This window comes from Ahaetulla prasina, chromosome 3, assembly GCF_028640845.1.
Source record: "Ahaetulla prasina isolate Xishuangbanna chromosome 3, ASM2864084v1, whole genome shotgun sequence".
NCBI classification, from domain to species: domain Eukaryota; kingdom Metazoa; phylum Chordata; class Lepidosauria; order Squamata; family Colubridae; genus Ahaetulla; species Ahaetulla prasina.
Genome location: NC_080541.1, coordinates 157,348,790 through 157,375,584, shown reverse-complemented (window position 1 = coordinate 157,375,584; position 26,795 = coordinate 157,348,790). Strand labels below are relative to the sequence as shown.

The window sequence follows — 26,795 nt, the reverse complement described above, 5'->3', positions numbered from 1 at the left end:
AGGTAAAAAGAAGGGAGGAGGCTTATGCTTACATATCAACAACAGCTGGTCTCAGGATATAACTATAATATATAAATTCTGTGATGAAACCTTAGAGTCTTATCAACTGTAAACCATTTTACTGTCCACTCGAGTTCTTCTCATTTCTATTAATTGCTGTTTATGTCCCCCCACAAGCCTGTGTAAATAAGGCATTACGAACTATAGCTGACCAGATTATGGAGCCTGAAGTCAAATACCCTGATTTACTGGATATTATTATGGGAGATCTAAACAAAACAAACTTAAGGAAAGAGCTACCAAAATACTTTCAGCATGTCAATTGTCCCACTAGAGGCAAGAATACTTTAGACAATTGTTACACAACACCAAAAGATGCTTATCAGTCCTTACCACAAACAGCTGTGGGACGCTCTGATCATTGCATGATTCACCTTGTACCTATTTACAGGCAAAGACTTAAAATCACAAAACCAACAATTAAATCAGTGAAGACCTGGACTGACAGGCCTGCCTTGACTGCACTGATCGGAATGTTTTTGAAAGTACCTTTGCAGACTTAGATGAAATCCCAGACACTGTAACATCATATGTCAGCTTCTGTGAAGACCTATGTTTACCAGGAACTTGCGAATATACAGTAACAATAAACCTTGGTTCACAGCTAAACTTAAGCAGCTATGTCGTTCAAAGAGGAAGCTGACAGAAAAGGTGATAAAATGCTGTACAATCAGGCCAGAAATGTATTAACAAGGGAGATCAGAACAGCAAAAAGAAGCTACTCTAAAAAGCTAAAGAATCAGTTTTCAGCAAATGAACCAGCAAACATGTGGAAAACTCTTAAAAGTATCACCGGCTATGGCAAACCTCCTTCCCAGGCTGAAGGAAATCAACAACTGGCAGATGACCTGAACGTGTTTTACTGCAGGTTTGAAAGGAAACTACAGCCACCTATCTCCACAACCACCATCTCAGACACACTAACAGCAGCCAAACCTCCTACAACTTCCCCATCCCATTGGGTTCACAACCCCTAATGATCACAGAAAAGGAAGTGCAGGACCTATTTCACAGACAAAAGCCAGGAAAAGCTCTAGGCCCAAACAAGATAACTCCTTCTTGCTTAAAAGTCTGTGCTGACCAATTGGCCCCCATCTTCACCCATATCTTCAATAAATCGCTAAGATGTGCTATATTTCTTCTTGCTTCAAACGTTCTACTATCGTCCCAGTGCTGAAGAAGCCCACCATCAAGGAACTGAATGACTACAGACCAGTTGCTCTAATATCTTTGAAAGGCTAATGCTATCTCACTTGAAAATCATCACAGATCCGCTTTTAGACCCCCTGCAATTTGCATACCAAGCAAATAGATTAACAGATCATGCTGTTAATATGGCTCTGCACTACATCCTACAACAACTTGAATCTCCAAAGACCTACATAAAGGTCCTCTTTGTAGACTTTAGTTCAGCATTTCATTTTTAGTTCACCATCATTCCAGACATTCCAGACATTCTTCTAACTAAGCTAAACCAGCTAGCGGTACCTGAACACACTTGTAAATGTATCATAAGCTTCCTAACAGACAGGAAGCAGCAGGTGAAGCTAAGCAGAATCACATCAGATACCTTTACAATTAGTACAAGGGCCCCAAATGGCTCTGTGCTCTCTCCACTTCTCTTCTGTCTATATACCAATGACTGCATCTCAAACGATCCATCTGTTAAACTACTGAAGTTCACAGATGACACAACAGTGATCGGTCTCATTCGAGACAATGATGAATCTGCATACAGATAGCAGGTTGAACAACTAGCTTCATGGTGTGGCCAACAATTTGGAACTGAACACATTCAAAACTGTAGAAATGATGGTGGACTTTAGGAGAAACCCTCCCATACTACCACCTCTTACAATACTAAACAACACAGTATCAACAGTAGAGACCTTCAAATTTCTAGATTCCACTATATTTCACGACCTAAAATAGACACCCAACATCAAAAACGTCATCAAAAAAGCACAACAAAGAATGTTCTTTCTGCACCAACTCAGAAAGCTCAAACTGCCCAAGGAGCTGCTGATACAGTTCTACAGAGGAATTGTTGAGTCTGTCATCTGCACCTGTATAACTGTCTGGTTTGGTTCTGCAACCCAACAAGACAGACACAGATTTCAGAGGATAATTAGAACTGAGAAAAAACAATTACTACCAACCTGCCTTCCATTGAGGACCTGTATACTGCACGAGTCAAAAAGAGAGCTGTGAAAATATTTACAGACCCCTCGCATCCTGGACATAAACTGTTTCAACTCCTACCCTCAAAACGACGCTATAGAGCACTGCACACCAGAACAACTAGACACAAGAACATTTTTCCCCAAACGCCATCATTCTGCTAAACAAATAAAAATTAAATATTACTGAAAATTTAGAATTTTGAAGGCAAGGAGTCTCTTTAGAACCACCTTGTGTCATCTGTACCACCACTGATCTTGTGGCAAGCTGTATAACTGACACACAGGTAACTTATATTTACCTGTGATATAGGTATCTTTTATTATATCCTTGTGTGTGAGTGTGTATGTGTGCATGTGTTTATACACATGCAAACACTCCAAACGTAATTTAAACACAAGCCAGAAGCAGTAAAAATAGAGTGTTCTGGTCTAAGACTGTAATAATAAATTGTATTGTATTGTAAATAAAAATAGTGGTTTTGTAAATTTAGTTTCCCCTTTTAGAACAAAACATTTTCTTTCATAATTCAATCAATTCTTAGTGTATTAAATGAAGATTGCAAGTGAAACTGAACATTTCTGGCATTAGCTAAAAACAACTGGAACAGATCTGATCCATTTCCAAAGAATAGGTATGTGTAGCTAGGTAAGCTTTACTTGCCTGATTACATGAGCAGACTAATAAGCTTACCTAATGATGCAATTAGAGAATGTATGGCACACTTAGTCATATAGGTGGGTAAGGAGCTAGACAACTGAAGACACAAAAGAGAAGTCATTTACTAAGTTTTTTATTTTTCTTTCTTCCATTTTGTAAGAAGGTGATTAGAGCTTGATCAAGTAAATCAATCTGCAAACTAATTCTCCTGAGTTGTATTCTATTCTGCTCACGAAAGAAAGAAAAAGCTAAAATCAACTCTTTCACTGTGGAGCCAGAAAAGGAGCATCTCAATTCTAGTCACAAACTGACTTACCAAGGTTATGGAGCAAAATATCTCAGAAAGAAGGCTGCGTGTAGGTTTATTATCTTGATGCCTCCAGAAATACTGCAAGCAAAGTTTAAAGACAGTAGCCTCAATGTTAGCCCTTGAGTGACTAATATTCTGTGGCATATAATCAGGCCTAAGCATTATTAAACATGGCATTTGTCTTTGAATTTGTCTAATTTGTCTGTCTAGTAAAGCCATTGAAATGATTGCTTATCAATACATTTTGCAGCAATTGATTTCTATAAATTAATTATGCATTATATGAAGAAACATAAAAACATTCTTCCTTATGTTCTAAATCGGGGCAGTCAACTGTTGTGACTCGTCCTCCCTCCTCTCCTCAGCCGGACTCCTCCCGTCTCCAACCGGGCCTTTTGTCAGACTCCGAGTCTGATAATGAAGATGAACGGCTTGTCATGACTCCAGCCCCCGGCTCCGGCCCCATGCCCGGAGAAGATTCAAGGAGTGAAAGGACAAGCCTGATAAACCTCACTCATACAGCATGTGTTCCTTTGGCTCAGCCTTCAGAGCAGGAAGCCAGCCAGGTGGTGGAATTACCCGGGCCTACTCCCTCTGACCCCTCCCTTTCCCAGACGCTGACAGCAGATCCAGCTGAAAACAATTCAGGGTGGGTGGATCCTCGCTTCCGGAGATCTGAGAGGCGATGCCAGCAGAAGGAAGGGTGGGGCAGGCCTGGATAAGTGCTGAGTCATGGAGCCACACCCCACAGCCTATATAAAGGACCTGCTTTTGGCATTCCAACCTTGAGTCAAGCAAAGTCTTATCTAATTTGCTGATATTGGACTCTATCGCTGAAGTCACAACTTGGACTCCTGCCTGACCTGATAAACCTCGAAGGAACTTGGCAAGCTGCAGAGGCTTCGTTGCCAAGTTTGTTACGGACTTCCTTGACTCGTTCGTCAGAGTGGGAGTGGGACACGACATCAACCTTTTTATACATACTGCCCACTTTTGTATCTCTGTTAGTAATAAAATTTTCTAACCGCCCACTAGTTCCATAGTAATGTGCCGTGTATCGTCGTCTGCGCATGCCTCTTGTGCATCGTGGATTGGGTTTGGAGCGGAGGGTCCCGGCTACCAGCTCAGCTTGTCTGTTACTGCTGGGTGGTGTGGGGGGAGATGCGCGAGCTATTCTGGGACGAGGCTCTTTTGTTTGCTGTAGCACTATAGCACCATTTAGTTTCACTTACGTAACGTGAACTAAACTTATGCGCAGGCAATACAAATAGTATATTTCCAGAAATTTAAATTGTCATGGGGGATTTTATGAAAACCTAATGAAAATGTTTTTAAATAATGCTATGAATTTTTTTAAAAAGTCAATTAAATTAAAAAAAAGGAAAGTGCTTCAGTATCAGACAAAACCCCTACCGCCCACCATGAAAGCTGGAACGCCCACTAGTGGGCGGTAGGGACCAGGTTGACTACCTCTGTTCTACATCAAATGCTAATAAATTTTATAGAGTGACTGTATGACAATTTCATAAAAATAAAAATTGCACTGTTTTTAATACCCTTCATAACTGCATGTACTTTATGACCATTTTCTCTATTCTTTTAAAGGACCACTTGGACTTTCCCCACAGGAAAGTTTCTATAACCTTTTAAAGCTGCTCTGTCTTTTAATTGGGTAAATTTTATTTAAAATCCCACTAAACAACCAAGCTAAAAACTATACTAATTTATATGAAGTCAAGTTGTAGTAGTGAATTTACCGTATATACTCGAATATAAGCCGATCCGAGTATAAGCCGAGGTCCCCAATTTTACCCCAAAAAACTGGGGTAAACTGGGGACTCGAGTATAAGCCGAGGGTGGGAAATGAGGCAGCTACCGGTCGGGAAACCTCCTCCTCAGCCGAGAAGGCTGGCGGCTCCCCGCCCGCCTCTCACTGCACCGGCAGGGCTTCCCCGCTAATGCAAAAGCCCGCCAAGTTTGTTACGGACTTCCTTGACTCGTTCGTCAGAGTGGGAGTGGGACACGACATCAACCTTTTATACATACTGCCCACTTTTGTATCTCTGTTAGTAATAAAATTTTCTAACCGCCCACTAGTGGGCGGTAGGGACCAGGTTCACTACCTCTGTTCTACATCAAATGCTAATAAATTTTATAGAGTGACTGTATGACAATTTCATAAAAATAAAAATTGCACTGTTTTTAATACCCTTCATAACTGCATGTACTTTATGACCATTTTCTCTATTCTTTTAAAGGACCGCTTGGACTTTCCCCACAGGAAAGTTTCTATAACCTTTTAAAGCTGCTCTGTCTTTTAATTGGGTAAATTTTATTTAAAATCCCACTAAACAACCAAGCTAAAAACTATACTAATTTATATGAAGTCAAGTTGTAGTAGTGAATTTACCGTATATACTCGAGTATAAGCCGAGGTCCCAATTTTACCCCAAAAACTGGGGTAAACTGGGGACTCGAGTATAAGCCGAGGTCCCAATTTTACCCCAAAAACTGGGGTAAACTGGGGACTCGAGTATAAGCCGAGGTCCCAATTTTACCCCAAAAACTGGGGTAAACTGGGGACTCGAGTATAAGCCGAGGTCCCAATTTTACCCCAAAAACTGGGGTAAACTGGGGACTCGAGTATAAGCCGAGGTCCCAATTTTACCCCAAAAACTGGGGTAAACTGGGGACTCGAGTATAAGCCGAGGTCCCAATTTTACCCCAAAAACTGGGGTAAACTGGGGACTCGAGTATAAGCCGAGGTCCCAATTTTACCCCAAAAACTGGGGTAAACTGGGGACTCGAGTATAAGCCGAGGTCCCAATTTTACCCCAAAAACTGGGGTAAACTGGGGACTCGAGTATAAGCCGAGGTCCCAATTTTACCCCAAAAACTGGGGTAAACTGGGGACTCGAGTATAAGCCGAGGTCCCAATTTTACCCCAAAAACTGGGGTAAACTGGGGACTCGAGTATAAGCCGAGGTCCCAATTTTACCCCAAAAACTGGGGTAAACTGGGGACTCGAGTATAAGCCGAGGTCCCAATTTTACCCCAAAAACTGGGGTAAACTGGGGACTCGAGTATAAGCCGAGGTCCCAATTTTACCCCAAAAACTGGGGTAAACTGGGGACTCGAGTATAAGCCGAGGTCCCAATTTTACCCCAAAAACTGGGGTAAACTGGGGACTCGAGTATAAGCCGAGGTCCCAATTTTACCCCAAAAACTGGGGTAAACTGGGGACTCGAGTATAAGCCGAGGTCCCAATTTTACCCCAAAAACTGGGGTAAACTGGGGACTCGAGTATAAGCCGAGGGTGGGAAATGAGGCAGCTACCGGTCGGGAAACCTCCTCCTCAGCCGGACTCCTTCCGTCTCCAACCGGGCCTTTTGTCAGACTCCGAGTCTGATAATGAAGATGAACGGCCTGTCATGACTCCAGCCCCCGGCTCCGGCCCCATGCCCGGAGAAGATTCAAGGAGTGAAAGGACAAGCCCGATAAACCTCACTCATACAGCATGTGTTCCTTTGGCTCAGCCTTCAGAGCAGGACGCCAGCCAGGTGGTGGAATTACCCGGGCCTACTCCCTCTGACCCCTCCCTTTCCCAGACGCTGACAGCAGATCCAGCTGAAAACAATTCAGAGTGGGTGGATCCTCGCTTCCGGAGATCTGAGAGGCGATGCCAGCAGAAGGAAGGGTGGGGCAGGCCTGGATAAGTGCTGAGTCATGGAGCCACACCCCACAGCCTATATAAAGGACCTGCTTTTGGCATTCCAACCTTGAGTCAAGCAAAGTCTTATCTAATTTGCTGATATTGGACTCTATCGCTGAAGTCACAACTTGGACTCCTGCCTGACCTGATAAACCTCGAAGGAACTTGGCAAGCTGCAGAGGCTTCGTTGCCAAGTTTGTTACGGACTTCCTTGACTCGTTCGTCAGAGTGGGAGTGGGACACGACATCAACCTTTTTATACATACTGCCCACTTTTGTATCTCTGTTAGTAATAAAATTTTCTAACCGCCCACTAGTGGGCGGTAGGGACCAGGTTGACTACCTCTGTTCTACATCAAATGCTAATAAATTTTATAGAGTGACTGTATGACAATTTCATAAAAATAAAAATTGCACTGTTTTTAATACCCTTCATAACTGCATGTACTTTATGACCATTTTCTCTATTCTTTTAAAGGACCGCTTGGACTTTCCCCACAGGAAAGTTTCTATAACCTTTTAAAGCTGCTCTGTCTTTTAATTGGGTAAATTTTATTTAAAATCCCACTAAACAACCAAGCTAAAAACTATACTAATTTATATGAAGTCAAGTTGTAGTAGTGAATTTACCGTATATACTCGAATATAAGCCGAGGTCCCAATTTTACCCCAAAAACTGGGGTAAACTGGGGACTCGAGTATAAGCCGAGGTCCCAATTTTACCCCAAAAACTGGGGTAAACTGGGGACTCGAGTATAAGCCGAGGGTGGGAAATGAGGCAGCTACCGGTCGGGAAACCTCCTCCTCAGCCGGACTCCTCCGTCTCCAACTGGCCTTTGTCAGACTCCGAGTCTGATAATGAAGATGAACGGCGTTAACCAGGAGTGAATTCTAAAAATTTCCCTACCGGTTCTGTGGGTGTGGCTTAATTGGTGGGCATGGCTTGGTGGTCAGATGACTGGGTGGGCGTGGCCAATAACAATAAATAATAAAACTAAAGTATAAAAAAGAATAAGAGGTACCAAAAACCTACTTTCACACTTTACACACACACAACACAACACAACACAACACAACACAACTGACTCACACAATGTAAAAGCAGTTGCACTTCACCCAAAATGGCCCCTGCCACAAGCAGGAACCTCACACAGCCACAAAAAGCTCACAAACCAACTTTCACACTTTACACACACACACAACACCACTGACTCACACACACACACACACAAAATGCCACATACAGCTTTGTGAGATTCTGTATGTTTGTGTAGTCAGAGTGAAACACTACAGAAACACACCAAATCTCAGAAAGCTGCATAAATATTTTATTATTTTATTTTATTTTATTTATATTTTTTAGATCAGGGGTCTCCAACCTTAGTAACATTTAAGGTTTGTGGACTTCAATTCCCAGAGTGCAAAGCAGGCAGTTTCAGTTGCTAGCAGATTCAGGCAGATGGATTTTACACAGGCAGATTCAGTTGCTAGCTGATGCAACTGATGTAAAACATGGCTTTGCCAGCCCGAAAGGAGCAGGAATAAGGTAAGTGGGGAAGGGGCGATTGGGTGGGCATGGGCTGTTGTAAGAGGTTGTTACAAATGATTTTAAAAGCCTGTGATGAGGCAACTCATCTGGGATCGCCAGAGGAAAACAAGATTTTAAAAGGCTCCTCTGACGATCCCATGAGGCGAGCAGCCCAGAACCTCTTAAAAGGAGGTTTTCTACAAGCTCTTCAGCTGAAGAGCTTGTAGAAAACATGTTTTTTAAAGTTCTGATTATGAGGAACTCAGGTGGGATTGCCAGAGGAGCCTTTTGAAACCTTTTTCAACCTCAGCCAAAGAGGTTGTTAAAAAAAAGAGTTTAAAGGGTTCTGACGATCTAAGCTGAGCCGCGGGATCCTCAAAGGTTTTTAAATGGGTTTGCTCAAAGAATGACAGGAAGCCCTTGAGAGTCATACTGAACCTGTTAACCATTAAATGTATCATCTGGTATTATATAATATTCACTTTAGTCATTTCTTTAAAACAGGGCAATCAGTAAATGAGTATGTTTCTTTTAAATTAGATATATACATTAACAAACACATCAGTGGTGGGTTGCTCCCGGTTCGTTCTAGTTTGAGTGAACCGGTAGTGGTGGCGGCGGGAGGCTCCGCCCACTCACCCAGACATCATCAAAAATAATTTGCGCATGCGGAGAAATGCCGCACTCTCGCAAATTGAGTGCACGCACCCATGCGCTACCAATAGAAAACTGGTAACACTGAAACACATATCGCTGCCAAGCATTCCTAAAGCAAAGCATTTTTCAGAGATTGTAACCTCAGAGATTTAAAAGTCCTGCTTTTGACAAGCACCCATTTTTCATTTTTGCCCCTTAAAATGGAGATAATTAAATTCAAAGATTTGGATCCTGAAGATCCAAAACCTGCTTTGATCAGGCTATGTCACATTTCTAATATTTCCTCTTTTTCCCCTTTCAGAAAGAAAGACTGTTAAGCTTAGGGTCTTCTTTATGATTTCAGATTATATTCCTTGGCACGTTAACCAGGGGTGAATTCTAAAAAATTTCCCTACCGGTTCTGTGGGTGTGGCTTAATTGGTGGGCATGGCTTGGTGGTCAGATGACTGGGTGGGCGTGGCCAATAACAATAAATAATAAAACTAAAGTATAAAAAAGAATAAGAGGTACCAAAAACCTACTTTCACACTTTACACACACACAACACAACACAACACAACACAACTGACTCACACAATGTAAAAGCAGTTGCACTTCACCCAAAATGGCCCCTGCCACAAGCAGGAACCTCACACAGCCACAAAAAGCTCAAAAACCAACTTTCACACTTTACACACACACAACATAACACCACTCACTCTCTCTCTCTCACACACACACACACAAAATGCCACATACGGCTTTGTGAGATTTTGTGTGTTTGTGTAGTTAGAGTGAAACACTACAGAAACACACCAAATCTCAGAAAGCTGCACAAATATTTTATTATTTTATTTTATTTTATTTATATTTTTTAGATCAGGGGTCTCCAACCTTAGTAACATTTAAGGTTTGTGGACTTCAATTCCCAGAGTGCAAAGCAGGCAGTTTCAGTTGCTAGCAGATTCAGGCAGATGGATTTTACACAGGCAGATTCAGTTGCTAGCTGATGCAACTGATGTAAAACATGGCTTTGCCAGCCCGAAAGGAGCAGGAATAAGGTAAGTGGGGAAGGGGCGATTGGGTGGGCATGGGCTGTTGTAAGAGGTTGTTACAAATGATTTTAAAAGCCTGTGATGAGGCAACTCATCTGGGATCGCCAGAGGAAAACAAGATTTAAAAGTCCTGCTTTTGACAAGCACCCATTTTTCATTTTTGCCCCTTAAAATGGAGATAATTAAATTCAAAGATTTGGATCCTGAAGATCCAAAACCTGCTTTGATCAGGCTATGTCACATTTCTAATATTTCCTCTTTTTCCCCTTTCAGAAAGAAAGACTGTTAAGCTTAGGGTCTTCTTTATGATTTCAGATTATATTCCTTGGCACGTTAACCAGGAGTGAATTCTAAAAAATTTCCCTACCGGTTCTGTGGGTGTGGCTTAATTGGTGGGCATGGCTTGGTGGTCAGATGACTGGGTGGGCGTGGCCAATAACAATAAATAATAAAACTAAAGTATAAAAAAGAATAAGAGGTACCAAAAACCTACTTTCACACTTTACACACACACAACACAACACAACACAACACAACACAACTGACTCACACAATGTAAAAGCAGTTGCACTTCACCCAAAATGGCCCCTGCCACAAGCAGGAACCTCACACAGCCACAAAAAGCTCAAAAACCAACTTTCACACTTTACACACACACAACACAACACCACTCACTCTCTCTCTCACACACACACACACACAAAATGCCACATACGGCTTTGTGAGATTTTGTGTGTTTGTGTAGTTAGAGTGAAACACTACAGAAACACACCAAATCTCAGAAAGCTGCACAAATATTTTATTATTTTATTTTATTTTATTTATATTTTTTAGATCAGGATTAGTAACTTTTAAGGTTTGTGGACTTCAATTCCCAGAGTGCAAAGCAGGCAGTTTCAGTTGCTAGCAGATTCAGGCAGATGGATTTTACACAGGCAGATTCAGTTGCTAGCTGATGCAACTGATGTAAAGCATGGCTTTGCCAGCCTAAAAGGTGCAGGAATAAGGTAAGTGGGGAAGGGGCGATTGGGTGGGCATGGGCTGTTGTAAGAGGTTGTTACAAATGATTTTAAAAGCCTGTGATGAGGCAACTCATCTGGGATCGCCAGAGGAAAACAAGATTTTAAAAGGCTCCTCTGACGATCCCATGAGGCGAGCAGCCCAGAACCTCTTAAAAGGAGGTTTTCTACAAGCTCTTCAGCTGAAGAGCTTGTAGAAAACATGTTTTTTAAAGTTCTGATTATGAGGAACTCAGGTGGGATTGCCAGAGGAGCCTTTTGAAACCTTTTTCAACCTCAGCCAAAGAGGTTGTTAAAAAAAAGAGTTTAAAGGGTTCTGACGATCTAAGCTGAGCTGCGGGATCCTCAAAGGTTTTTTTAAAAAACTTTTAAAGGCATGTTTTCGGCTGAAGAAAAACTGCTTTTAAAAGTAAAAAAAACAAACAAACCTCTGATGATGGCGAGGCTCAGCAGAGGCAGGGGGCCAGGGCCAGGGATTTTTGCTACCAGTTCTCCGAACCACCAGCCGCCATCGCTACCGGATCGGGCAAGCCGGTCCGAACCGGGAGCATTTCACCCCTGACATTAACCCATGAACCCTAAAAATGCATTTTGCACTTCAGATTTTTGAATCTGAAAATCACTGATAGTAAAATGTAGTTGCATAAGATAACCAAACCCCTTTTATACCGATACTAGTTTATTTCTAATATTTGCAAAATGTTTCCAGCCCTAATTGTTATTCAGTTCTGATAATGTATGATATAATAATGTAGTTATTTTGTGCCACATAAATTCTATTAACAATTTTCTTTAAATATGTAATTTTTTTCAATTATGTAAACTTTCTTGGTATATAGTGATATATTTACTAATAGTAAATTACTTTAAATGGTAAAATAATACTTATCCTTGTTTTCAGAATAGTGTGTAAACTATTGAGTGAAATCTATGAGCATATCCATTGCTTATACAAACTCTCTGACACTGTCTCTATGCTAGATATGTTGCAGTCATTTGCCCATGCTTGCACACTGTCTGACTATGGTAAGTAATTTCGTTTCTTAAAACAACTCCCACTGAAACTTATACCACTCATTTTTTTAACCATATCGACAAAGTAATTAGCTACAGTAGTTCTTGTTTTTTAGCAGCTGCTTAGTGACAATTCACAGTTATAATGGTGATCAAGTTTAAAGGTTTTTTTTATGCTCAATCCTCACATTTATGGCCATCACAAGTATATAAAGCAAAAAAAAAAAAAAAGCTGAAGTAAGATCATAAGTACAGTTGCAGTTTCACTTAGTGATCATTTTGCTTAACAAATTGCTGGTCTTAATTGTAGTTGGTAAACAAGAACTACTTGTAATAACACCTAATATAATGCAAAGGAATACTTAAGTAATGTAAAAAAATTAAACAATAGTATCGAGCATAATCTAACCGCCTCATTGAACGACTGCATCAGCATGCAAGTTCCTAAAATGTATTTTACAGTACTGTCCTATTATGAAAGCCCATACCTTAACTATAGGAATTCTTTGGTACACAGATTAATATTTGGATAAAATACTATTTTTCTATTATAACAAAGTTAAAGATAGAATACATAATATTTGAAAACCTTCTTGGAAGGATCTTATTAATAGTGTTGATAAAGGTTGAACATATTACTCTTCAGCTATTCCACAATTCTGCCATTGGAAGTCTCTTGGAATATCGTATCTCAAAAGAAATATATTTCAAAACAACAATTTCCAATTCATTTGTTGGATTATATTGCATTCCTGCCATAGCTTCTATCTTCTAAAATAAATATGCAACTGACACATTACATAGGTTAGACTTATTGAATTAATTAAGATTTAAATTTGAAGATATTGCATATATGTTAAGATACACAAGTTTAAATTTTGTTTAATTTAAGCTGCAGGCAGTGGTAGACCTAACATATTTGATACCTGAACTGGATCATTTTTAACAGCCCCTTCTTTTATTGTTAAGAGCCAGTTTGGTGTACTAGCTAAGGTGTCAGACTAGAAACCAGGAGACTATAAATTCTAACCCTACCTTAGTTATAAAGCCTATTGGGTAATCTTGGCCCAGTTTCTTCTCTCAGTCCTACGGAAAAGAAACTGGCAAGCCATTTCTGAAAAACGCTGCCAGGAAAACTACAGGGGACAGTTGCCGATTGTGACTTAAAAGCATTTTCTTCCCCCTTCATCACTGCTGTGCTGCCACCCACTGCCAAACAGCAGATTGGCATGAAAGCAGTAACAACTCTATACCCACTGCTAGCCTCTTTATGTTTCAAAAAGCATTCCCTTTATTGCCTGCATCCAGGGTGGACCACACACACATAGTTCTCCTTGGCACACCACTGGCTGGAAGGCTGTGCAGTTTTGTGAGAATAAGCTTTAATGAAAAAAGGCACTTATTTACCTATATGTAGGATTTCATTATTCCTAAAATTTTACATGTTCTGCAAATGGTAATATTAAAAATTTAGGAATAGTGCAATATACACATTGTATACACATTGTATAACATATATATTTCTGGATGGTTCATAAACTAGCTTGTGTTACAATATACTTGTCAATAACAAATGAGTATTAAAATATTTTATCATATTTCTTCCTTCTAGTACGTCCTGAGTTTACAGATACTTTAGCAATAAAACAAGGATGGCATCCAGTTCTTGAAAAAGTACATTTTGAGAAACCTGTGCCTAATGATACCTATATCACAGAAGGAAGTAATTTTATAATAATTACAGGACCAAATATGAGTGGAAAATCAACCTACCTAAAACAGATAGCCCTTTCTCAGATTATGGCACAAATGGGTAAATAATAGCTTCTCTGAATATATACGCTAAAGTGAGTTCAAATGCAGTAAACCTATGAACATCTGGCATTTGTTTTTATTCCTCTCTTTAATCTGCAGGTTCTTTTGTCCCAGCAGAATATTCTTCTTTTAGGATTGCTGAACAAATATTTACCAGAATAGGTATGGATGATGATATAGAAACAAATTCATCAACATTCATGAAAGAAATGAAAGAGGTATTCATTTAATTGAGTTAGAGATTGTTAGTTACTAAATGGCCTTGATTCATATTTAATTGATTCATAGGATATTCATAAACAGTTAGATCAAAATGATACCATGTGTGTCATGATGTCACCATATAAATGTGGCAAATGTGATATCTGTGTCTGTGCTTCATATGATATAATATGTTTTATATCATATAAAAATATGATATAAAACAATGAAGGAAGGCAAATATATGTGTCTCAGAATAATGTTGCAGGATCCAATCTGGGTTGGTTACAGTTCACACTCTTCTAGGGAGAAGTTTCCTGAAGTTGGGCTCCAGCACGAGTCCGAAAACTCGGAAGACAAAATGTCTCATGCCAATGACCCCGACCCAGATTGGATCCTGCAATCCAAAACAATGCAAATATCTTTTAAAAGTATTAACTACTGTTGTTATTTTTTTGCTTTATTATTTTAATGGTAGTAGTAGTTTGTTAGCCATCCAGAGTAATCTCTGGACAGGATGGGTGACATTTAAATTAAATAACTAACTAACTTGGTGTAATGAATTACACATTTGTATTGCTTTGTATTATTCTTGTTTCATAACATCATGACATAGATCACTTTATGACCTATTTACTTCCCTTACCTACAGTCCCTTGTCTGCACCCTTAGCTTACTTGAAAATAACTTTTTCCACTAATTATACATATTTAATTTTATTCTTTTAGGAAAAACGTTTAAACAGACACAAAGCCTCCAAATTTTGTAAGGGGTACAAATCTATGTGTTAAGGTATAGTCCAGGAAGGGTTTACAATAATGAGAGAAATAGCAAGTAAAAAACAGCAATCACAATAGCAATCAAAATGGAGCATTCTTACCTACTACACACAGATATGTTATGCTTGTCTTAGCATTCCTCTTTGCTTCCTGTTTAATAGCCTAAACATATTTATTTATTTATTTTATCAAAAACTTATTTGCTGCCCATTTCTTGCTTCAATGTGACTCTGACAAGTATTGGATTCTGATAAGCTACTTTTCATCAATCTTGGTGTGCAATCTTGTTATGATTTAGAAAACAGTTTGGGAAGGAGTCTATGTATTCTTGAGCAGTTTTAGGTTATAGAAATTCATGCCCAATTCTTGGTACTTTTATCCATCAGTGATACTTCGATTTTCTCCTGATCTTTGACATATCATTGTTCTAGTTCACCCAAGCATACAGGGTCCCTTTTAATGCACTGAAGCATTTGGATTGATTATATGCAGTTTATTAAATTGAATATTTTATCATGCAATTCATTAAACTCATTATCCATCATAATCACTGGAAGAGGTCATTTGCTGGGCAAGCCTGCAAAGTACTTACTTTCTTTTCAAGCAGGTTTTAATGGTTCAGCTAAACCTTATTTGCATTCAAACTACATTTTGAACAGGTTTAATACGTACAGCATTGAATCCTAAATTTTCTCTTCAGTCTTATTGTTTGAACTGTGATCTAACTTGCTGAAAGTTGCTTCTTGTGTAAATGTGAGAGGAATATATGATTATCATGATTTCTACATTGATGATGTCTCTTTTTGAGGATATGTCATGAATTTAGAAATTTAGATCAAGCACAGACCTTGCTGAACCCAGCACTACATGCAAAGAATTAATCAAAGATGATTGCTGTACAAGCATTTCTTTTCAATTACTCCAGCATTGCAAAAGATCGGCGTAAAGCATAAAGTTACGCATGGCATTTGCTTTTGTGAAAATTGAAACTATTGTGAATGCAGAGAACTTTTGAATTGGGCTGTTTGTGCTGATTAATGATTTGTTTTTAGGTGGCAGCTGGTTGACTGTTACTAAACTAAATTTCCTGTCTGGGGTTTTGAGCAGGAAATGAAAATATCTATTAGCAGGATTTATCCACACGTGGAATATTAATAATGAAATTTGATGTCTCTTTCATTAGGTAACATACATCATACAAAATGCTAACGACAGATCACTTATCATAATTGATGAGCTTGGCAGAGGTACCAGTCCTGAGGAAGGCATCGGCATATGTTACGCAGTCTGTGAATATCTTCTGAATTTAAAAGTAATATTAATTTTTAAATCATTTTTTCCTATACCTTCTGTTATTTTCCCGTTTCAATAATTGAATTCAGTTGTTGTTTCGTTTTGCAGGCATTCACACTCTTTGCTACTCATTTCTTGGAATTATGTCAGATTGATAACTTATATCCCAATGTGGAAAACAATTACTTTGAAGTGCAGCATGTAAGAAGCAGTTGTGAAATTAGGGAGAAAATTGCTTATACGTACATTCTTTCTAAAGGATGCACAGAGGAAAAAAATTATGGTAATAGTCCTGATTCATTAAGGCTTATGACAACACACACAAGGAGGTTTCAGTATATGATTTGCATATGCAGAAGGGATCATCTAGCATAAGAGTTTGCACATGCAAGTTTAGCTATATTTGGAACATTATGCTTTTATTTAAAAAAAACAAGACTATTAATATTTTATGATTTTATTTATTTATTTATTTTATTCGATTTTTATACCGCCCTTCTCCCGAAGGACTCAGGGCGGTGTACAGCTAAATATGATGTGTTCCTTATTGAGTCTAGCGACTTTTATTAGCCTCTCCATTTTGCAAGTTGTTTTATTTCTTGTCATTAGCCAATGTTTTTCTCATTGTGGCATTCGAAATATTATTAGGAATAGATGAATTTCTATTAGGATTCCATAAGTTTTCATGGGCCAGGATCTAGTTCCATCATTCTGTTTTATGTTGACACGTATACATACAAGACTTAAATTTGTTAGCATTTAGATTAGGACAGAAATAAAATGCATGAAATACAAGTTGTAATATTATGCTGTGCATGCTCTGTTCATTTTCTTGTCTCTTGGTCTCAGTAAAACAGGTGTTTCTCAAATCCATAACAGAGTCTACAGTTGTGGAAAGGCTGCTGATCTGGAAATTGCTATAATATTTGATATATTTGAGCCTAGATAGTTACTCTGTAGGATTCAGAATATAATATCACAATTGTGATATGGACAGCTATCTAAATTGGATAAATAATTAAATGAAATGGGTTCTTGGCAGATTACAGTATTTAGAATGGAGAATAGAGAAAAAAGAATATAGATTTGTTTTTTAAAATATAGAAGTCTGTTGTCGGCATTGTGCTTTTGACTTCATAAATATGATGATGATTATTATTATTATTTATTACATTTTTATACCGCCCTTCTCCCGAAGGACTCAAGGCGGTGTACAGCCAACGATAAAACAAAATATATACAATTAAAACAACATTTAAAACATAGCAAATTATAAAGGCTGATAAATTAAAATTTAGATTTTAAAATTTTAAAATATTAATAAACCCCAAATTTAAAATTCTACACTATTATGCCAGTCCCACTTGAATAAATAGGTGTGTTTTAAGCTCACGACGGAAGGTCCGAAGATCAGGCACTTGAGGTAGGCCAGGGGGAAGTTCATTCCAGAGTGTCGCTGCCCCCACAGAGAAGGCCCTACTCCTGGGGGCCACCAGCCGACACTGTTTGGCGGACGGCACCCTGAGGAGACCCTCTCTGTGAGAGCGTACGGGTCGGTGGGAGGCAAAGGGTAACAGCAGGCGGTCCCGTAAGTACCCGGGTCCTAAGCCATGGAGCGCTTTAAAGGTGGTAACCAAAATCTTGAAGCGCACCCGAAAAACCATAGGAAGCCAGTGCAGACTACGGAGTAGTGATGTCACGTGGGAGCCACGAGCGGCTCCCGTTACTACTCGCACAGCCGCATTCTGGACTAACTGTAGCCTCCGGGTACACCTCAAGGGCAGCCCCATGTAGAGAGCATTGCAGAAATCCAACCTAGATGTAACCAGAGCATGAGTGACCGTGCATAAGGCATCCCGGTCAAGGAAGGGACGCAGCTGGCGGACCAAGCGAACTTGGTAAAAGGCCTTCCTGGAGACGGCCGCCAGATGTTCATCAAAGGACAGCCGTCCATCCAGGAGGACGCCCAAGTTGCGAACCACCTCCTTTGGGGCCACTAACTCGCCCCCAACAGTTAGCTGCAGATGCAGCTGACTGTACCGGGGTGCCGGCATCCACAGCCACTCCGTCTTGGAGGGATTGAGCTTGAGCTTGAGTCTGTTTCTCCCCATCCAGACCCGTACAGCCTCCAAACACCGGGACAGCACTTCGACCGCTTCGATTAAAAAATAGACCCATAAAAGTATGTCATGTTGTTTAGTATTCTTGTCTTCCCGATTTAGTATCACATCTACTTGAACTCTCAGTTTAGTTAAAAAACTGTTCTTAATTCTGATCTGCAAGCCTACTTTAAATCCTGTTTAAAAAGGAAATGTGCCAAGGTAACACTGACTCATGGTTAAGATTAATAATAGGAAGGAAAGAATTTGAATTGCATTTGATCTGGTGTTCGGCAAATCAGACATTTTTATTAAACAATCTTATCTTTCACAGTAAAGAAAATGGCTTTATTTTTTATTTTTTTTACATTTAGGCTTGAAAGCTGCAGAGGTTTCCTCTCTTCCGTTATCAATAATACTGGATGCCAAGAAGCTAGTAACTCTTATTGATAAACAAATGATGGTATGTATTATTAGCACATAACTTCAGAACATAAAATACAGTGTGGGGTTTTTTTCTTCATTTTATATGCTATTATTAACGTGCTTACTTTTTATTGAATTTTGTTGAAAAAATATTTTGAAATGTGCTCTCTATATTTTTTGTAGTGACATGTGAAGCAATATACAATATGAATAAAACCATAGAAACCACAGACATATCAGTAAATCTGGCAATAAAAGGAAAATGGCTTAATATATATTTAGCCACAGAGCGTTAAAGCTATAGGTTAAATCCTAACCTGTACTAAACTTTGATTTGTTTAATCATGTTTCCTCGATGCACTAAGCATAATACAGTTTGCAGATCAAAGGCTGGATTCACTCAACTCAACAAATCATATTATTTTTCAGTACAATAAACGCAGAGAGTTGGAGGAATATTTGGTCCTCATCCAATCCAATTCAATATTGCATTGGCATTTTAGGATGGCATGACAGCATCTCTGATAGATGGCTATATAGAGCCCAAGACTTCACAACCTAAAGATTCCTATTATTAGAAAGCTTTTTCCAATGTTTAACTGAAAACTGGTTTCGTATAACTTCAGTCCTATAGTTTTATTACTACCTTCAGGATCAACAAAAGATCAGCTTTGGTATCTTTCAAATTTTTAAGACTGTTATTGTATTTTCCTAACTATTCAGGCTAAACCTACCAAGCACTTAAAATCATTTCTCTTAGGACTCGTTTTCCAACCTCCTATACCACTCTATCCATTTGTTTGATGTTTCCCAGGTTGTCAATGCCTGTCTTGTAACAGAGTACATCAAAGCAGCTGATTGATGGAGAAGATATATCATTTTTCTATGATCTGAATATTATGTGTTAACATTTTTAGCAGTTGCTGCCTTTTCTCATGTACTGCTTCCAATTTATCAAAACTCTCACATTTTGTTTTTTCACATAACAAAATGCAATGGCTTATATTCCAGTCTTGAATTTTATTTCTACTTTGTTTTGTTTTATTTTTATTTTGTTGATTTTAGATCAATGTTCTAGGATCCCAAGATCATTTTGAATACTATTACTTCCTACCTTTACTTTATCTGAAGTTCTGACAAACAGCCCCTCTTTTAGATTTTAGAAAAATGTTGTCAATCAGTCTCGCAATCTTCCATTTAGATATCCATTAAGGCAACAGCCATTAACAAGCAGATAAATCTAAATATTCTCTAATCATGGACTAATCCTTCATCATTACCTTTTTCTCAAATGGTTAACCTACAATCAGCTCAAATGGTTAACCTACAATCAGTACTGCCATTTATGCTGGATTAAATATTGCTCATCTATCTCATGAAAATGACATAAATCTTTGTCACAAATATGTCAGCATAGAGCTTCAAATCCACATTTATGTGTTTACTCAGGAAGTTACCAGGCAGAATACTACAACGCATAAGGTCAAAACCTTGCAGCACAATCTTCTAGCAGGAAAGTTAATCTGATAACATGCTATTTTTTTTCTTTTTGTTGACAAACTATCCCTATCAGATAGAGCAGTCTAATATTTCAAGCTTTTTTATTAACCAATCACCCGCAACCCACTTAATGACTTTAAAGAAACTTTTAAACTTTTCTGTGAGAATGAAATGCCCTCTTACCATTGGAGTGGCAAAATTTTGGTAGTTGTATCAAGTAATCACTCTTCATTATTTTGACAGAATGTGTTTATTTTTCACTGAAAACAGCTCAGTAAATAAGGTGGACATCATGACATATTTATAGACCAAACAATATTATATAAGAAAAATGGGAGGATTCCCAATTCATTATTTCCAGCACTGTTGCAGTATCTGTATTTGCAGGAGAGAAAGCAAGCTGACTTCTCGTCCCCACCCCCCCATATTCTAGTTATTGTCTGCAAATGGTTGCCCCATGAAAGTTTCCCAATATAATATAGGAGCTGGAAATTCTTGTAAAGAATAATAGAAAAATGGACCTAAATCAGTCAATCTTTCAATTATCCATTACCATTCCTGCTAGCAATTCTATTCAACTAGAGTTTTGAAGGATAATACTGGCATCTTCTTTTTCTTATGTAGACCACATTCATCACATTCTCCAGGACTAGAGTACTGCCATTAGTACGCCATACAGATAATCCTTGGCTTACAACCATTTGTTTAGTGACCATTCAAAATGACAACAGCACACCCCCAAAAAAAGACTTATGAATGTTTTACACATTTATGGCAGTTTTTTTTTTTGTTGTTTACATTTATACCCCGCCCTTCTCCGAAGACTCAGGGCGGCTTACAGTGTATAAGGCAATAGTCTCATTCTATTTGTATATTTTTACAAAGTCAACTTATTGCCCCCCCAACAATCTGGGTCCTCATTTTACCTACCTTATAAAGGATGGAAGGCTGAGTCAACCTTGGGCCGGGCTCGAACCTGCAGTAATTGCAGGCTTTGTGTTCTTAATAACAGGCCTTACCAGCCTGAGCTAAACCGGCATCCGCACAGTCACGACGTGAAAATTTGGATGCTTGGCAATTGGTTTGTGTTTATGACGGTTGCAGCGTTCTTGGGTCATGTGATCACCGTTTTGCAACCTTCTGAAAAGCAAAGTCAATGGGGAAGACAGATGAAATTAACAACCATGTTTCCAACTTAACATTGCAGCGATTCACTTAACTGTGGCAAGAAAAATCATGAAATGGGGTTAGGGTTAACAATTGTTTCTTAGCAATGGAGATTTTGGGCGCAATTGTGGTCATAAGTCAAGGACTACTTGTATTCAGAAAAGGGGATAAGGATGCTTCAATCAACTAACGTCCTATAGCTTTGTTGAGTGCTATTAGCAAACAGGTATAAGATTTGGCTAGAAACAGTAACAATTTGAAGCAATGAGCTAGAGGGTTTTCATCCCAGCTATTTCCCTTCAGATCGTGTCTTGTTCCTACAAACTCCTACTCTAAAGTTTAGCGGCAAGAATAGATCTGCACTAAATGTAGTTTTGCATCTTCTACAGTGATTTAATTGATTAACATGAGAATACGTTAATCAAACTTGGATAACTGACACTGTGAGCATCCTAAACATTCAGATTTTAATATGTGTGTGTCCTTTTAAATAAACAGCAGCAGCAAAGAACAGATCCTGAAATATTAAAGGAAAAGGCTATGTATCACTTAGCAAATAGATTGATTCAGACTGCTCGCAACTCTCAGCTGGATCCAGACAGCTTGCGAATATATTTGAAAGGTTTGAAGAAAAAGTACGAAACTGATTGCATTGCCTCTGAACAAGTAGCTGCAGATGTTAGATGACCATAAATCATGTACACACCATGCTGCAGAATTAACTAATGCAAATACAGTTAGAACTAAAATTATATCTACTTGACCATTATTTTTTCGAAGTCACTATATGTCTGGAGTATTTGTTTCTAATATATAGTGTTATATTTTAATTGTACAGTAAATGCATTCTTAATTAAATGGGAAATATTAACAAGAACATATAATGAAATTATTACTTTAAATAACATCACAAAAATTAAGATTAACTGAAAGCTTTTATTTACAAAAGATCTCATCACATTTTTTTAAAAAACCATATACTGATTCATTAATATCACTTATAAAAAATGCAGTATTAGACAAAGGAGCTGTTGTCCAAATGTAGGCTGAGAGAGAAAGAAACAAAACAACAAAACAACAAAACAACAATTTGCTAATCACTTTATTTGAGACTTAGAGATATCTGTTCATTTTAGACAATCTAGATGTGATCACTTAATGAATATTTCTGTTGGTTTTTAAAATGTTTTTTTAAAAATTTTCTTGTAATGTAATGTTCATATTTTATAGTTTTATTAAAGTTTGATTGTGAGCTTACCATGAGCTTCATTATTCTGTTTAAATCAACTTTTTTACTTTGCTCCAAATTTTGTAGAAACATTTGTTTGTTTCAATAGAAGAGAATACTGTATTTGTAGTGTAGGGTTGATGGTGTTACCTAGTTTGGTAATGAAATATCTGCAAGAAAACCACTAAACTCAGAACACCAAAGACCAATCAATTTATTTGATTGATGGATTTCTGTACCTACCCATCTCAACAAGTGTGTTTTGTGGCAGATATTGTAATAAACAATTTAAAACATGCTCACTGAGTAAAACTATTAATGTTTTAATGCAGACAAGAAACGGGCCCCTTAACATAATGGGATCTCAAATATTTCCTATAACTATCAGGAGAATATTAAGCAGCTGTTTGAAATATAAAAGCAATATCTACATATTTTCTGCATATTTTGTTATAAAAATGTATTTTGTGGATACGTAGAGGGTGATCTTCTAGGAAGCAGATTATACAGGAAGCAGTAATACATTTTGTTATGCTTAGACCTTGTGGCAGGATTAAAATAAGCTCTTTTCATATTGAAGTATCATAATAGCAGTATTTCTTTGAAATACAATTATGGCAAATTAAGTGCATGCAAAGAAAAAAGTGCTGCCTCAACTGTTTTTAAATGTGAATATGAAGCACATACCAGAAATACAATAAAAATTGGAAGTGTTAAAATTCAGCTCTTTTTTTTACAACAAAGCTGTATGTTTGTAGACTATGTTTGCTGCTGGGGGCAGGTATTAAACTTCACTAATTGTCTGTATACAGGAAGAATTATAATATTTCAAGATTGAAACGTTTTTTTAATTTGATAATACATAGAAGTTGGAAAACTGCCATAAAGGAGGAAACATGAAAGATTAAGGGAATACAGTGCCAAGAGGACATGCAGGGCAGTGAGTCATCTACTTTGTGAGTGAACCAGATGTCACTGTTAGACTACCTTGTTAAGAGAAATCAAGAAAATATAGCTTAATTTATAGCTTAGATTGGAACAGTCCAACAGTCAGAAACAACTAAGAATGGGATCAAGTATGCAATGATTAAGAAAAGAATTAAATTTTACATTATCATGATCAGAATACAGTTTTCAAAATGACATCAATTCATACGTTGCAGGTACAATGCCTGCCTCCTAAATTCAAGGCGCATGTAAATGATCCTAACTGAACTCTCACCAAGCCTAAACCAGAACGAAATCTCTGTAACTTTAGAAAAGTGTGGGTATCATGTGCTTTGAGACCATATTCAGGGGCCTTGGTACACAGGGCAGTCCTCTTCACAATATATTTTCTTACCATCTGAAACCTTGACAAGACTGTTTCTAATTATTAAAAACAAACCCATTTCTGTCTAAACCCTAAATGTAGTTTGTATTTGGCAGCAAAAAAAGATTCCAAGCGATGGATCACCTACAGACTCCTCTTAGGCAGGGATGTCAACCTCAAGGCCCGTGGGCCAGATCTGGCCTGCAGGATGCTTAGATCCGGCCCAAGGAACCACCCTGGAAATAGCAAAGGACTGGCCTATGGTACCTCTGCCAGTAAAAATAGAGCTTGGGGAGGCCGCACTTGGCCCGCCCGGGCTCCATTGTTGCTGGCAGAGGGCTACAGGAGGCTGTCATGGCCGAAAACGAAGCCTCAATGAGTGACATTGAGCTGGCCATGCCCACTTGGCCACGCCCCATGACCCCACAAGGTCAAACACAACCCTGATGTGGCTCTCAATGAAATCGAGTTTGACACCCGTGCTCTTAGCATTTAGTTGACTGTTATAAACCTAGATGTTGTGGCCTGTTGGCCGCCGGCCCCTCCAGCAGCTGAATCAGAGAAGGAGGTAGAGGTGTGGGAGTCAGGGTCAGCATCAGGGCAACCTGGGAGTTCCGAGGAGGAAGAGGGAATGGAGCTGGCAGAGAGAGAGAGAGGCAGAGTCATCCCTCAGATGGAGAGTCAACGGCCCCTAGGTCTGGAGGTGATTGATGAAGAAGAAGAGGACCAGTGCCTGATGCGTGGTTGTGCAGAAGGCAGAGAAGGGGAGAACAGTGGAAAGCCGTGGGCTGATCCTGGGGAAGGAAGAGTCACTACTGCTAAAGAGGTCCCACCCTAGCTCTGGGGATAAAAGGCGGAGTGGATATGAATAGGTATGGCAGACAAATATTCATCTTCCATCTGAATGGACTTGTTAGCCTGCGAGATCAACTTTTTGCTGGGACTGCCGGCATTCCTTATAAAGGAACCTTTTGAGTTCAGAAGGTTTGTCGTGTCTGGGGAGCTGGGTCAGAACACTAGAACATAAGATAAAGCTAGAATACAAATCTAGATTATGATAGCATTTGTTGTTGTATCCACTGAGGTTTCAGAAAGTGGCAAGTGCATGATTGTACTTGTTTAGAAACTAAGCAGGCTTGCTGGTTAGTTCTTGGATTGGATGGAAGATTTTCATAGAATTCCAATGCAATATTTAGATTGGGAAATTGGGGGAAAACAGCCCAGAAGAAGACAATGATAAATTATTTCCATAAGCTTGTCAAAAAAACCCAGCATAAATGTATAATTGAAGATATCAGAGTCAAGCTTGACTACCAGTAGATATCACTTCAACCTCTCTGCTCCAGATATTAATTCACAGGTAGACCAAATACAGTCTCCATTGGCAAACACAATTCTCAAGCTGGAAAAACTTGGGTGCATGATCTGTATCTCAAACCAGCCTTAGTAAGTAATGTTAGTTAAGATGTTTTGTATTATGATAGATTTAGTTAGTCATATATTAACTTGTATGGGTTTTTTAAAATTTACTCAATGTTTTTACCATTTAAAATAGTTTTTAGGTTGTGTGTGTGTGTGTATTTAAAAAATTTTTTTAATTTGTGTATTTTTTTAGCTTTTAAAATTATTAATTGCTTTTATTTCACCATTCTTATGCTGGTCTGTTACTGTAATAAAGATTTGATGGATTGATCAATGTACAGAAGCTTATATACCATACACATAAATATTCGTTTCAATGGATTGGACTTGGATGATGTTTCATCTTGTTTCCTTGTTTGTAAGGAAAGTTGACACTTACCTATATAAAAATCAGTTGGCTTCCACATTTTAAATTTTTTGTAAAAGTGGTAACAGGGTAGATCTGAGCAGTGTGATGGCCTAATGGTGAAGACGCTCACCTGCCATTCGGAAGGTTGAGAGTTCAATCCTAGGTAGCGGCAGATACTGCTACCAAGGGTGCTCTCCTAGGGTGCAAAGAAAAAAAATTATACTGTGAACTCTGTGTAGGTGTCTGGAAGGACATCTGGCTAATAAACACTCAACTCCATTTAGTCGCTCCAACTGTACCCCGAATTAAAGGATTACAGGATTGTAAAAAGGGAATTAACCGGGTAGATCCATATGTTTCCCTAGTTGTGGATGACATTCATGTATAGCTGTAGTTCATAAAATGGAAAATTTTATGAAATGACTTCTTCAACACATGCAAAATTGTTTGCTGTTCCCTAGAAGATATTTACAGCTTCAAAAGAGAATGGTTTTGACAAATACTATCCATGTTCCTTTTCGTTACAAGGATACAATTATCCAAGGGGCGAACTAGTTCGATACTATCTTTTGTTAGGAAGGAATATATTACTTTTGACAGCAAATCTATTCAGTACACCTTGTTCCAATGAAGTCATAAAAATTGCAAGGTCACCAAACTATGAAAAATGGTCTGTCTTGGTTGCTTTTCTCTAACATGTTCAACTAATAATAATGTCAGAAGAAATGAGAATGCAACTTTTTGTCCTTCAAATATCTTCTAGGGCTCACCTAAGAAGTGGTCAGAAATACTTAAGAAAAATTTAAAATGTAATAATGGTTTAATACTTAACAAAAGGCTGCAAAGGCTAATCATGGGACAACTAGTCTGCTGCAGAGAAAAGATAGTTTGGTGGGACTGGATCCAGAGCAGTCATTCCCAAATTCCATGCTAGTGATACTAGAGAAAGCATCACTTTCACAAATTAAGTTTAAAAACAGAGATCTGATATAGTTGATACTGATCTCAAATTTCCTTCTGTCTTTTGTT

General features: G+C 38.5%; 1 protein-coding gene across 1 annotated transcript in view; it reads left to right on the top strand.

The window, feature by feature from the left end:
• The window catches only part of MSH4 (mutS homolog 4), an 88,458-nt gene extending 65,908 nt beyond the window's left edge, over positions 1-22,550 (top strand). Inside the window, exons 14-20 of the mRNA XM_058178379.1 lie at positions 12,063-12,187; positions 13,788-13,988; positions 14,090-14,208; positions 16,154-16,282; positions 16,372-16,546; positions 18,737-18,825; positions 21,954-22,550. Coding sequence (XP_058034362.1) covers positions 12,063-12,187; positions 13,788-13,988; positions 14,090-14,208; positions 16,154-16,282; positions 16,372-16,546; positions 18,737-18,825; positions 21,954-22,142 — 1,027 coding nt within the window. The 3' untranslated portion in view covers positions 22,143-22,550. The remainder of the gene's footprint in view (positions 1-12,062; positions 12,188-13,787; positions 13,989-14,089; positions 14,209-16,153; positions 16,283-16,371; positions 16,547-18,736; positions 18,826-21,953) is intronic.
• The last annotated feature ends 4,245 nt before the right edge of the window (positions 22,551-26,795 follow it).